General features: G+C 45.3%; 2 protein-coding genes across 3 annotated transcripts in view; both read left to right on the top strand.

Moving 5' to 3' along the window:
- LOC128409029 (zinc finger protein OZF-like) overlaps nucleotides 1-4,490 on the top strand; it is a 120,505-nt gene extending 116,015 nt beyond the window's left edge. The window contains exon 6 of the transcript XR_008329176.1: nucleotides 4,469-4,490. The gene's annotated coding sequence lies outside the window, so the exon portion shown is untranslated. The remainder of the gene's footprint in view (nucleotides 1-4,468) is intronic.
- On the top strand, nucleotides 146-11,861 carry LOC128408989 (zinc finger protein 271-like). 2 transcript variants are annotated; one of them, XM_053379111.1, is made up of 8 exons: nucleotides 146-465; nucleotides 1,200-1,267; nucleotides 4,087-4,213; nucleotides 5,427-5,540; nucleotides 6,015-6,203; nucleotides 7,064-7,165; nucleotides 8,775-8,864; nucleotides 9,747-11,861. In XM_053379111.1, the coding sequence occupies exons 2-8, from the start codon at nucleotides 1,247-1,249 to the stop codon at nucleotides 11,699-11,701; spliced, it is 2,598 nt and encodes an 865-aa protein (XP_053235086.1). In that variant the 5' UTR covers nucleotides 146-465; nucleotides 1,200-1,246; the 3' UTR covers nucleotides 11,702-11,861. The 2 variants fall into 2 exon arrangements, with proteins under 2 accessions (XP_053235086.1, XP_053235087.1); XM_053379112.1 differs by lacking the exon at nucleotides 146-465 and having other exon boundaries at nucleotides 789-1,267.
- Nucleotides 11,862-12,196: the final 335 nt, after the last annotated feature.

The following is a 12,196-nucleotide window of genomic DNA, read 5'->3' as shown; positions in this document are numbered from 1 at the left end:
TTAATAAAAAAAAGAACAAACAAAAATTTAATTGCTTCAGGATATTTCATGGGAAGCCCCTCGTAACTGAAATAAATGCATGTGTGCCTAGCATGAGCCTTGCCACTGAGAGGCACTCCGTCTGAGGACATAGCACAGAAGATGGATTTGCACTGCCAGGGATCTGGTGTGGCCTCAGTCACATGGCGGGAAGCGGAAAAGCAGGCGCACAGGTCAGCACAGGCAGGCAGGAGAAGGAGAAGCGGTGCAACATCAAAAGGGGCACTTCCAAAACATCAGCCCGCATAATAATAATTTATATATATATAAAAGAAACGCTCCTGGAAGGCATAAAGCCGAGAAGGGCAGGAACTGCAGATGTAGGAAGGAGGAAGAGAGAGATCCAAGAAGAAAGGGGAGGGAGGGCGAAACAGAAAAGAGGGATCGGCTGGTCAGGGATGCAGCTGAGCAGGGAGTGATCTGCTGGTGAGAGAGGGAAAAGGGGGTGAAGTGTGGTGGATGGCGGGGGGGGGGAGATCCACATATTTAGACACCCCCAATATTGTAAATTTGTGCATTGGAAAAATAATTTCCTGAGGCTTCTGTCTCAAAGCTGATCTCAAAAGGGGAAAGGATTTTAAATGTCCTCTGCATTTATATTTTTTCCACTTTGGACTAGACTAGAGGCACGTGGTAGATGTGTGGTGTGGTGTGGTGTGGTGTGGTGTGGTGTGGTGTGTGTGTGTGTGTGTGTATTATTCCTGAGCCCATGCTCTAAGGCAGGGGTTGCCAACCCTGAAGAAACCTTGACTGGTGTTCAGTTTTTCTAAGTTGGTGCTAGACAGCACAGCAACTAACGAAACAAAAGCGCTTTGCACATGCACAGAGGCCTGTATATAGCTGCTCGCTCCATATATCCTTGGCCTGAGCCCCCCCACAAAAAATACGGGAACTAAAGACCTGTTTGCTCAGGCTCCAGTGAAGCCCTGCGGTCTGCCTCCTTAACTGCTCCCAACTGCCATGGTTCAAAAAACCAACATCTTTGGAACGGAATCCCTGACGGTTGTTTTTACCTTTCCTCATGGACTCAAGCTTGACTCGTCACCTGTGGCAAGATCCCTGTTACAATACGACCACCTCACTTTTCCCATCATCCATTTGGGTTGACACTTTTATATCTATGTAGGGCACAGCCCCATGTAACCTTGTCACTTTTCCAGGTCTCATAGAAACATCGTCCCCACCTTTGAGGGAAGCGGAAGCAGCAATGGACACACAGCTACCTCAGGTACGGGGGGGTGGGTGGGTGGGGGGTACCTGGGAGAGGGGCAACTCCTGTATTGAGAAACAGAGCTCAGGGCCCAGATTCCTCTGTTCTGGCTGAGTTGAGAGGGGGGTGCCATCGTTCAGCTTCAGCACCCAGGAAGCAAAATTCCTTGGCAAATTCCAAAGCATCTCACGCAGTCAAAGGGATGCAGAAGTAGGACTGGCCCCAGGTATATCTAGGATGAGACAGCAATTGGTACCCGCTTCCTGCAAAATCAATCAATCAATGTTATAAATCAAGCAATAAATCAAGTCTATTGCTCTAGATCTCAGCAAAGGGTTGTTTGTTTTCTGGGAGCTGGAGATCATGTAACAGAAGTTTGAACTACGAGCTGGAAAGAAAAGCCCCAATTTAAATCTCAGGATAAAGTAAAGGTAAAGGGACCCCTGACCATTAGTTCCAGTCACAGACGACTCTGGGGTTGCGGCGCTCATCTCGCTTTATTGGCCGAGGGAGCCGGCGTACAGCTTCCGGGTCATGTGGCCAGCATGACTAAGCTGCTTCTGGCGAACCAGAGCAGCGCACGGAAATGCCGTTTACCTTCCCGCCAGAGCGGTGCCTATTTATCTACTTGCACTTTGACGTGCTTTCGAACTGCTAGGTTGGCAGGAGCAGGGACTGAGCAACGGGAGCTCACCCCGTCGCGGGGATTCGAACTGCCGACCTTACGATCGGCAAGCCCTAGGCTCTGTGGTTTAACCCACAGCGCCATCCGTGTCCCAAAAATCTCAGGATAGGGCTGAGCTAAATGTGATTTGGGCAGTTCATAGACTGATTCTTGTGCTGGATTTTGGGGTGTGGGGTGTGGGAATAGCAGCCAAAGCATACACACACCCCATGTCAAATAAAGGACCGTGGTGCAGAGGGAGGGGGTTTCAAAATGTTTGGTACGTTTCTGCCCTGAGGGTAACTTTGGGAGACAGGGTGATATTAGGACAATGACATTAAGGAGTTAATGCCACCTTCCCCCAGCACTGCCATCCCGATCCAAATTGGCAGGTGCAGGCAACGACACTCATTTTTTAAAAATTGTAGAAGACCCAGTAGTAGGTCTGCCATGCTGATATCTACTTGAATGCTCAGTGGCCTCAAAAACAACCCAGGGTCTGTCTTCTTCTTAAGCTTCGTTTACAGGGTTGTTAGGATTACAGAGGAAATGGGTGAAACCAAACTAAGTCAATCTTGAGGGTAGAAGTCAGTGAATTCATTCATCTATCAGCCAGTCTCCTGTGAGTGTGACTAACAATGGATACTGGCCATTGGACATAGATTGCCTGGCTGTTTTTATTTAGGCAATTTATAAGCTGCCCTTCTGCACAAGGACTTTCAGCGTGTACAGTTGAAAGAGGGACGCGGGTGGCGCTGTGGGTTAAACCACAGAGCCTAGGACTTGCCGATCAGAAGGTCGGCAATTCGAATCCCCGCGACAGGGTGAACTCCCGTTGCTCGGTCCCTGCTCCTGCCAACCTAGCAGTTCGAAAGCACCTCAAAGTGCAAGTAGATAAATAGGTAAACGGCGTTTCCGTTCGCTGCTCTGGTTCACCAGAAGCAGCTTAGTCATGCTGGCCCCATGACCCGGAAGCTGTACGCCGGCTCCCTTGGCCAATAAAGCGAGATGAGCGCCGCAACCCCAGACTCGGTCACAACTGGACCTAATGGACAGGGGTCCCTTTACCTTTTCCTTACAGTTTAAAGCAGAAGTGACAAAAGTCACAAAAACCAAGCAACACTTGTTGCTTCCAGACAGCCTGTTTAGTAAGCATGCCTCCTGATCTGTTTGCAAGATTAGACGACGTGGGCTATTTAATGAGCGTTCACACATTTATGGGGAGCTTTGATGCTGCTGCATCAAAGCAAGTGTTATCCCACACTTTCCAGTATTTCCCCCATCCTTTTCCTTATTACAAAACATCTGTTCTTTTGGGGGAAGCCTGGTCTCTGTGCAGGACCTGCCAATCAACTATAATTGCGCAATCTGAATTTACCAGTACCTTGGAAGTCGAACGGAATTCGTTCCGGAAGTGTGTTCGACTTCCAAAACGTTCGGAAACCAAAGTGTGGCTTCTGATTGGCTGCAGGAAGCTCCTGCAGCCAACTGGAAGCCGCTGAAGCCGTGCCGGACGTTCGGCTTCTGAAAATCGTTTGAAAACCGGAACACTCACTTCTGGGTTTCAATAGTTTGGGAGCTGATTTGTTCATGAGCCAAGGCATTCAAGATCCAAGGTATGACTGTATGTGACTGGATCCCATGCACAAATAGCAGCTGCCCAGAATAAGGTTACCAGACGTCCCTGTTTCCTGGGGAGAGTCCCTGGATGAATGAATTTTATTATTTCGGTCACAGACCAGTTCCAGCCCACATACAATATCAAGGAAGTCATAAAACACAATAGGGATACATTTGAATTTGCAATTAGGTATAACAGGGTATAACAGGGACAATACATATATAGCAACAGTTAAAAATATATAAAAATATATAAATTAAAACTTAAGTCACTAACATATAACCTAAAATTATCATTTAAAGCCTTAATGATTATGATAGCACAGCTTGTTTCCTACGTTTTATGGCAGTCACACCTAATTTGGCTTACAAATTAGTTTCCTGACAAAATCCATCTTATTTAGTAGGAAGTTGAAAAGTGTCCCCGGATTCATTGAGAAAAATCTGGTAACCTTAGCCCAGAAGCATCCAAACTCATAGTTATCTGTAGCAACAGGGAACTTAGTATTTGCAGCACACTTTCCCTAAATGTTGCTATTTCCTTTCTTTCCAGGGCTGTGTGGCTTTTGAGGATGTGGCTGTGTATTTCACAGAGTGTGAGTGGGCTCTATTGGATACACATGAAAAGGCTTTGTACCGGGACGTCATGCAGGAAAATTATGGGCATCTGGCCTCTTTAGGTAAGTGCCCTTTTCCTCAACTTTTGATAGGAAATGTAATTCTCTTCCCTCCCCTCCACCCCTTTCATTCAGAAATTCATTTCAACACACACTTCTGATGGTGTGGGACTTGCTCTAGGAGAGAGGTACTCGTATCTTGTAGCATAGAAAGCAAAGTATTATAATGTGTCTGGTATTAGTACAGTGGTACCTCAGGTTGGGACGCTGGTGGCGCTGTGGGTAAAACCTCAGTGCCTAGGACTTGCCGATCAGAAGGTCGGCGGTTTGAATCCCCGCGGCGGGGTGAGCTCCCGTCTTTCGGTCCCAGCTCCTGCCCACCTAGCAGTTCGAAAGCACCCCTAAGTGCAAGTAGATAAATAGGTACCGCTTTATAGCAGGAAGGTAAACGGCGTTTCCGTGTGCTGCGCTGGTGCCGGCTCGCCAGAGCAGCTTCGTCACGCTGGCCACGTGACCCGGAAGTGTCTTCGGACGGCGCCGGCTCACAGCCTCTTGAGCGAGATGAGCGCGCAACCCTAGAGTCGGACACGACTGGCCCGTATGGGCAGGGGTACCTTTACCTTTACCTTTTACCTCAGGTTACATATGCTTCAGGTTACAGACTCCGCTAATCCAGAAATAGTATCTCGGGTGAAGAACTTTGCTTCAGGATAAGAACAGAAATTGTGCTCCGGCGGCACGGCAGCAGCAGGAGGCCCCATTAGCTAAAGTGGTGCTTCAGGTTAAGAACAGTTTCAGGATAAGAACGGACCTCCGGAACGAATTAAGTTCTTAACCTGAGGTACCACTGTACTCAGTTCCTAACACTGAAAAGATATCTTTTGGGGGTGGATGAGCTCTTAGTTGCCTTTTTTTACTTTTACTTTTCTTATTTGCATTTGTTAATGTTTTGAAATTCAATCAAAACAATTTGGGGGGAAAACACATAAAAGATAATCATTAAAATAACAAACTGTAATAGAAAAAATATCTATTAAGATACAGTTCATAAAAAGCAATAGAAAATTTAAATACAGGCTCGTTGAGTGAACTTACCCTGTGCTGACTTCAAATCCTTAATTCTCCGCAATTTCTTCTTCTTTATTTTTTCGTCAATTTTTTTATGGAAGTATTTTGGTAGCCAGTGCAGTCATGCCAAAATTGGTGTTATATGTTCTGACTATTATGTTCTGGGCAGCCCCACATATTACTCAAGTTTCTTCTGTTCCCTGGACAGGTTTTCGAGTTGTCAAACCCAACTTGATCTCCCAGCTTGAGGAAGAGGAAGATCCATGGATCCCAGACCAGCCAATTGTGGAGGAAAAGAAGATCATTTTGGAGCCTGACACAGGTGGGGAAGCTGAGACACCACCCCAATACACATTGAATCCAGTATAAAGGGGCCCCTGACGGTTAGGTCCAGTCGCGGATGACTCTGGGGTTGCAGTGCTCATCTCACTTTATTGGCCGAGGGATCCAGTGTACAGCTTCCGGGTCATGTGGCCAGCATGACTAAGCCGCTTCTGGCGAACCAGAGCAGCGCACGGAAACGCCGTGAGCGGTACCTATTTATCTACTTGCACTTTGACGTGCTTTCAAACTGCTAGGTTGGCAAGAGCAGGGACCGAGCAACAGGAGCTCAACCACCGACCTTCTGATCGGCAAGCCCTAGGCTCTGTGGTTTAGACCACAGCGCCACCCGCGTCCCTGAATCCAGTATACATTGGGCTAAACTCTGGAACGCAATTTTGGGTTCTGCCCCTGTGTAGAGTGATAAAATGTCCCTCTTAACCATACTCTTTCTCACATATTTCCTGTGAACCAGAGATTCCTGATGTGATAATAAAGCTGGAAGAAGAAGAAGAAGAAGAAGAAGAAGAAGAAGAAGAAGAAGAAGAAGAAGAAGGAGGAGGAGGAGAAGAAGGAGGAGGAGGAGGAGGAGGAGGAGGAGGAGGAGGAGGAGGAGGGGAGCAGCTTTGGGTTCTGGACCACCAGTGGCAAAAGTCCTTTCCAGGTACTGCCAGATCAGATGAGGGGTGGAAATTAGGATCAAGAGGATGGCCGGACAGAAAATTGCTTTAACATGATACAAATAATAAAGAGGATGCAAGATGAACAAACACCAGTGAAAGTCAGCAGTAATAATAATAATAATAATACAGTGGTACCTCAGGTTAAGTACTTAATTCGTTCCGGAGGTCCGTACTTAACCTGAAACTGTTCTTAACCTGAAGCACCACTTTAGCTAATGGGGCCTTCCGCTGCTGCCGCGCCGCCGGAGCACGATTTCTGTTCTCATCCTGAAGCAAAGTTCTTAACCTGAAGCACTATTTCTGGGTTAGCGGAGTCTGTAACCTGAAGCGTATGTAACCTGAAGCGTATGTAACCCAAGGTACCATTGTAATAATAATAATAATAATAATAATAATAATAATAATAATAATAACCACAATAAGAAACATCCTAAAAAATAATAAAATAGTGAGTGTTAAAAAACAAAAACAAAATCCAGGAGGAGGAGGAGGATCACAATAGTTATGGTAAGATAGCAATTGCATCCATCCTCTGAAGGCCAAATTGGAACGTTTTGATGACCTTCTGCTACAGCGTTGAGAAGGGGGAAGAAGAACTTCCCTAGGCAGCTTACAACCAGATCACAAATCAGGGGAGGGATCTGATAAGTCAAATGATAAGTAACTCTTGAACGAAAACTTGCGTTGCAGGGGGGCTCGACTAGATGACCCTCAAGGTCCCTTCCAACTCTACAGTTCTGTTCTGATTCTCTCCTTGTGCTCTGCATCTGAGGTCGGCTGTTGGAATATTGCACCTGAACACTTCGTTTTACCTCTCCTTTCCCTACCCCCTTTGATTCAGGATTTCCCGACCTCGTGATAAAGCAAGAACAGGAAGAGGAGCCCTGCGTCCCAGAACACCCAGGAGCCGACGAAAATGCGAATGCTGCTGCAGATCAGTCAGGTGTGGTAACAGTTCTTCTGATCTGGGGTTCACCACCAAAGTTTTAATTTTAAAGGGTTTACGTGGGCATTTCTCCCCAGGGCCCTCGCTCCTTTTCTGCAGGTGCACAAGATAATCGTGGGAACATAGTAATAATAATAATAAATTTTATTTATATCCCGCCCTCCCCACCCGAAGCCGGGCTCAGGGCGGTTAACAACAATAAAACAGTACAACAGTACAACACAACACAACACAACACAACACTCTAAAATCATTCATTATAAAATTAATTCAAATGAAACCAATGGCAACCATTGGGCCAGAGCTCCGTGAAGACTGCCGAAGGAGGGAGTCAGGCTGTGCCCTGGCCAAAGGGCTGGTGGAACAGTTCTATCTTGCAGGCCCTGCGGAAAGATGTCAAGTCCCGCAGGGCCCTAGTCTCTTGTGACAGAGTGTTCCACCAGATTGGAGCCACTGCAAGCTTCTCCCTGATCCTAACTCAGATCGGCTCAGTGTATTCTCCTCCGACCAGCAGTAGTTCTCTAGGGGCACAGCCTGGGTTCTTTTTCAGACCTATTGGGGATGGCTAGGACTGTACCTGAGAACTTTCTGCATAAAGACTGGGATGGTACAGTCCTTTTCGCACCAGGCCCTGCTGGGTCCTTGCAACCCGGAACTGTCCAGATGTTTCAGCCCCTTCCAGCACGACTGTCTTGGCTGGAGCTTGGCCTAGGAACCAAACCTGATCTAAAAGCCTTAAAAGTCACGGCTGCCAGACTTTTATGTGCACAAAAATGGAAGGGCACATCATTACTAACAATGGAAGAATGGCTGTTAAAACTGATGGACTTAGCTGAGATGGCGAAGCTGATGTGTTTGATCAGAGAAAAGGCACTTTAAAAAAAAAAAATATTAGAAATTTCAACACAATAATTTTAACAAAAATACATCGTCCACATTGGTTCCCCCCTCCCATTTTCCTCCCCCCCCCCAAACAAAAAACCCAACCTCCCTCCAGCCCCGGACTTCCCTCAACTCCTTTCTCTGGTTTCTCATCACATCTTTCTGTCTGCATGTTATGAAATTGTAAAGATCCTCAAATTATCTATCTATATATTACAATAAAGAGTTTGTGAATGTTTATTCAAAACCTGCCAAAGAGTCCAGTTCATTTTGTTGCTTCTTCAAATATTTCATAAAAGGTTCCCATTCATCTTTAAAATCACAGTTATCCTTGTCACGTAGTCTGTGTGTCAGTTTTGCCAATTCCGCATAGTCCATCAGTTTTTCTTGCCACAGTTCTTTCGTCGGGATTTCCTCATTCTTCCATAGCGGACAGATGAAGAATAAAAAGTTCTTTATTTTCTATATCTTATTCTTCTATCTTTCTCTTTTACCCTCTTTTCTACTTTTTAAATTTTATTTCTTTTCCTTTCTCTGTTTCTTTCTCTCCCCCACCCCTTTTGTGATTTTATTGTATCTAGATAAAAGTCTTGGTTTGTTTTTTAAAAAGGGAGACGATAATAAGTTTTGTATTTTTCTTTGTAAGCCTTAATAAAATTTATTTTAAAAAATAAAAGTCTTAAAAAAATATAGAACCTTCTCTGATCTCCTTCCTCCTAAACAGGATTTCCTGGTATAATAATAAAGCTGGAACTGAAAGGAGAGACCTGGGCCCAAGATTTCCAAGAAACTGAGGAAAAGGCAACTGTTTCAGGTGAGGCAAACCACAGTGCCAACAGCAGGAAACAGGAAGAACCTTGGCAGGAAGCTAGTCTCCACTTGCCAAATAAAAAGAGGGTGCCTGGGACACTAAGAAAAGGCTAGATCATGGGTAGGCAATCTAAGGCCTGGGGGCCAGATGCGGCCCAATCGCCTTCTCAATCCTGCCCGCGGACGGTTTGGGAATCAGCGTGTTTTTACATGAGTAGAATGTGTGCTTTTATTTAAAATGCATCTCTGGGTTATTTGTGGGGCATAGGAATTCGTTCATATTTTTTTTCCAAAATATAGTCCGGCCCCCACACAAGGTCTGTGGGACAGTGGACCGGCCCCCTGCTGAAAAAGTTTGAGCTAAAGTGACATACCATCCTTGTGTCTTTTCCCTTTTCGGTGCCAGGGCCCTGAGGCAGACAGGGGAGAAGATCTGCTATGTGGTACCTCAGGTTACAGATGCTTCAGGTTACAGATTCCGCTAACCCAGAAATACTACCTCGGGTTAAGAACTTTGCTTCAGGATGAGAACAGAAATTGCGTGGCGGTGGCGCAGCAGCAGTGGGAGGCCCCATTAGCTAAAGTGGTACCTCAGGTTAAGAACAGTTTCAGGTTAAGAATGGACCTCCGGAACGAATTAAGTTCTTAACCTGCGGTACCACTGTATAAGTAAACAAGGGAGGTGTTCATGGTGAGTTCCGGTACCTCTTTTTCTATAAAAATAGCCCTGGTCTGGTTGTCCCTTATGGAAGCCAAATTAAATATCTTTATCAAGTAAACAAAACAGTGAATTGCCACACGTTTTGGTTGATGACTTCTTTCCTCAGGAGACAAACTAAGGCAATAGATCTCTTACTGCTATCACAATTCTCTGTTTTGCGAACAGGCAATGGGTACATGAAAGAGGAAGGCCTCTTCCCACCGGAAAGCACTCATCAAGTGGCAACGGATGAGACACTTTTGGGAACTGCCAAGGAGGGAATCTTCCGGTATCCAAAGAAGGCCGAGGTCTCTGTGAAAGAAGGCCAAGCAGGGAGGCACCAAGGCAATGCCTCTGGAAAGAGAGTGGGAAAGACTTTATCTCATGGGGGAAGTGGCGTCAATGAAACCAAACTCCAGAAGAGAATCCATAAGTCTGGGAGAATGCTTAAAAAAGGAGAGGAACCATATAAATACCTAGATGACGATAAGAGATCTGGTTGGAGATATTACCTGATGACCCATGGGAAGAGCCACGCAGGAGAGAAACTATATACATGCTTAGTCTGTGGGAAAAGATTCTTTCGGAGATCACATCTTATTAGACACAAGCTAAATCATACAGGGGAGAAACCATATACGTGTTCAGTCTGCGGGAAAAGCTTCAATCAAAGATCCCATCTTATTAGCCATGAAAGGACCCATACAGGGGAAAAACCGTATCCGTGCTCTGTCTGTGGTAAAAACCTGAGTCGTAAGGCACTCCTTATAAGACATGAGAGAATTCATACGGGAGAGAAGCCTTACAAGTGCTCTGAGTGTGGTAAAAGCTTCTGTCAGAGCTCTGGGCTTGTTGCGCACAAGATCACCCACACAGGAGAGAAACCATATGCGTGTTCAGTCTGTGGGAAAAGCTTTAGTCGCAAAGCAAGCCTTATCAGACATGAGAGAATTCATATGGGAGAGAAACCATATACATGTCCAGTCTGTGGTAAAAACTTCAGCCAGTGCTCCGGCCTCCTTCAGCATGAAAGAATTCATACAGGAGAGATCCCATATAAGTGTTCTATCTGCGGGAAAAGTTTCAGTCGTAAAGACTGCCTTCTGGGACACAAGGGAACCCATACGGGAGAAAAACCATATTCGTGCTCTATCTGTGGGAAAAGCTTCAACTGGAAAAGTTACCTGGCTGTCCATGAAAGAAGCCATAATGAAGAAAAGTCCTATATATGTGCAATCTGTGGGAAAAGCTTCAACCAAAGATCCAATCTTCTTAGCCATGAAAAAACTCATACACAAGAAAAAATGTACACATGTTCTATCTGTGGGAAAAGCTTCATTCACAAAGTAAGCCTTATTAGACATGAACGAGTCCATACTGGAGAGACACCCTATAAATGTTTGGTATGTGGAAAAGGTTGTAGCGGGAGAACTAATCTTATTTCACACGAAAGAACTCACACGGAAGAAAGGCCTTATGCCTGCTCGTTCTGTGGTAAAAGTTTCAAGCAAAGATCCAACCTCACGAGCCACGAAAGAATTCACACTGGAGAAACTCCCTTTATGTGCTCAGTCTGTGGTAAAAGCTTCAGCTGTAAAGCAAATCTTCTTGGACACATGAGAACGCATACAGGGGAGAAACCGTATTCGTGCTCAGTTTGTGGGAAAAGCTTTGGTAACAAATCACAAGTGGTCATACATGAGAGGATTCATACGGGGGAAAAACCATATACCTGCTCAGTCTGTGGGAAAAGATTCAAACACAGAACGAGCTACACCGAACACCAAAAAATCCACACACAGGAGAAACCGTACACATGCTCAGTCTGTAGCAGAAGCTTCAGTCGTAAGGAGCACCTGATTATTCATGGGAGAATCCACACCGGAGAGAAGCCATATTCATGTTCAGTCTGTGAGAAGAGTTTCAAGCAAAAGTCAAGCCTTACTTCACATGAGAGAAGCCACACAGGAGAGAAACCACATACATGCTCAGTCTGCGGTAAAAGTTTCAATCGGCGATCAAACCTTATTCATCATGAGAGAATTCACACGGGAGAAAAACCACACCAATGCACCGTCTGTGATAAAAGTTTCCGGAGTAAAGCATACCTGAAGAGACATGAGAAAATCCATGCGAGATAAGGCAATATGGGAGGTGGGGCGGCGATATGGGGAGTGAAAATTGAAGTTGGTAAAAGATGTTTAAAGAGAAAGAAATTATATATATATATGTAACTCTAAACCACAGTATAGCACTATAGGAATGAGTCTGTGTGGCCGGCAAAAAGCGTTGGGAAAATTACACTTCTGGTTTTGTTTGTTTTTTCTGCCCACAGTTACTTAATTTGTCCAAGGCAAGAACTGTTAGCTCTTAACTATGTCCTTAGCATAATATTAACTATGGTTTTTAGGGAGATGTGCCAAGATCGTAAACCACAGTTTGCTCAGCTTATTTCCCTGAACCAGTTAAGATTAACCACAGTTTACTTAGGTTCAAATTTCACCTCGGCTGAAAATGGAAGGAAAGCTTCCCAGATTCTCCTTGTGGCTGCTCCAGAGGAGAGGAGTGGGGGAAAGCAGTGAGCCCCAAAGTTTGTGCACGTAACACTAAACTATAGTTTGGCATTATGTGTGACA

The sequence above is a fragment of the Podarcis raffonei genome, chromosome 2 (genome assembly GCF_027172205.1).
Source record: "Podarcis raffonei isolate rPodRaf1 chromosome 2, rPodRaf1.pri, whole genome shotgun sequence".
Classification (NCBI taxonomy): domain Eukaryota; kingdom Metazoa; phylum Chordata; class Lepidosauria; order Squamata; family Lacertidae; genus Podarcis; species Podarcis raffonei.
This window is presented reverse-complemented; position numbering and strand designations above follow the sequence as displayed.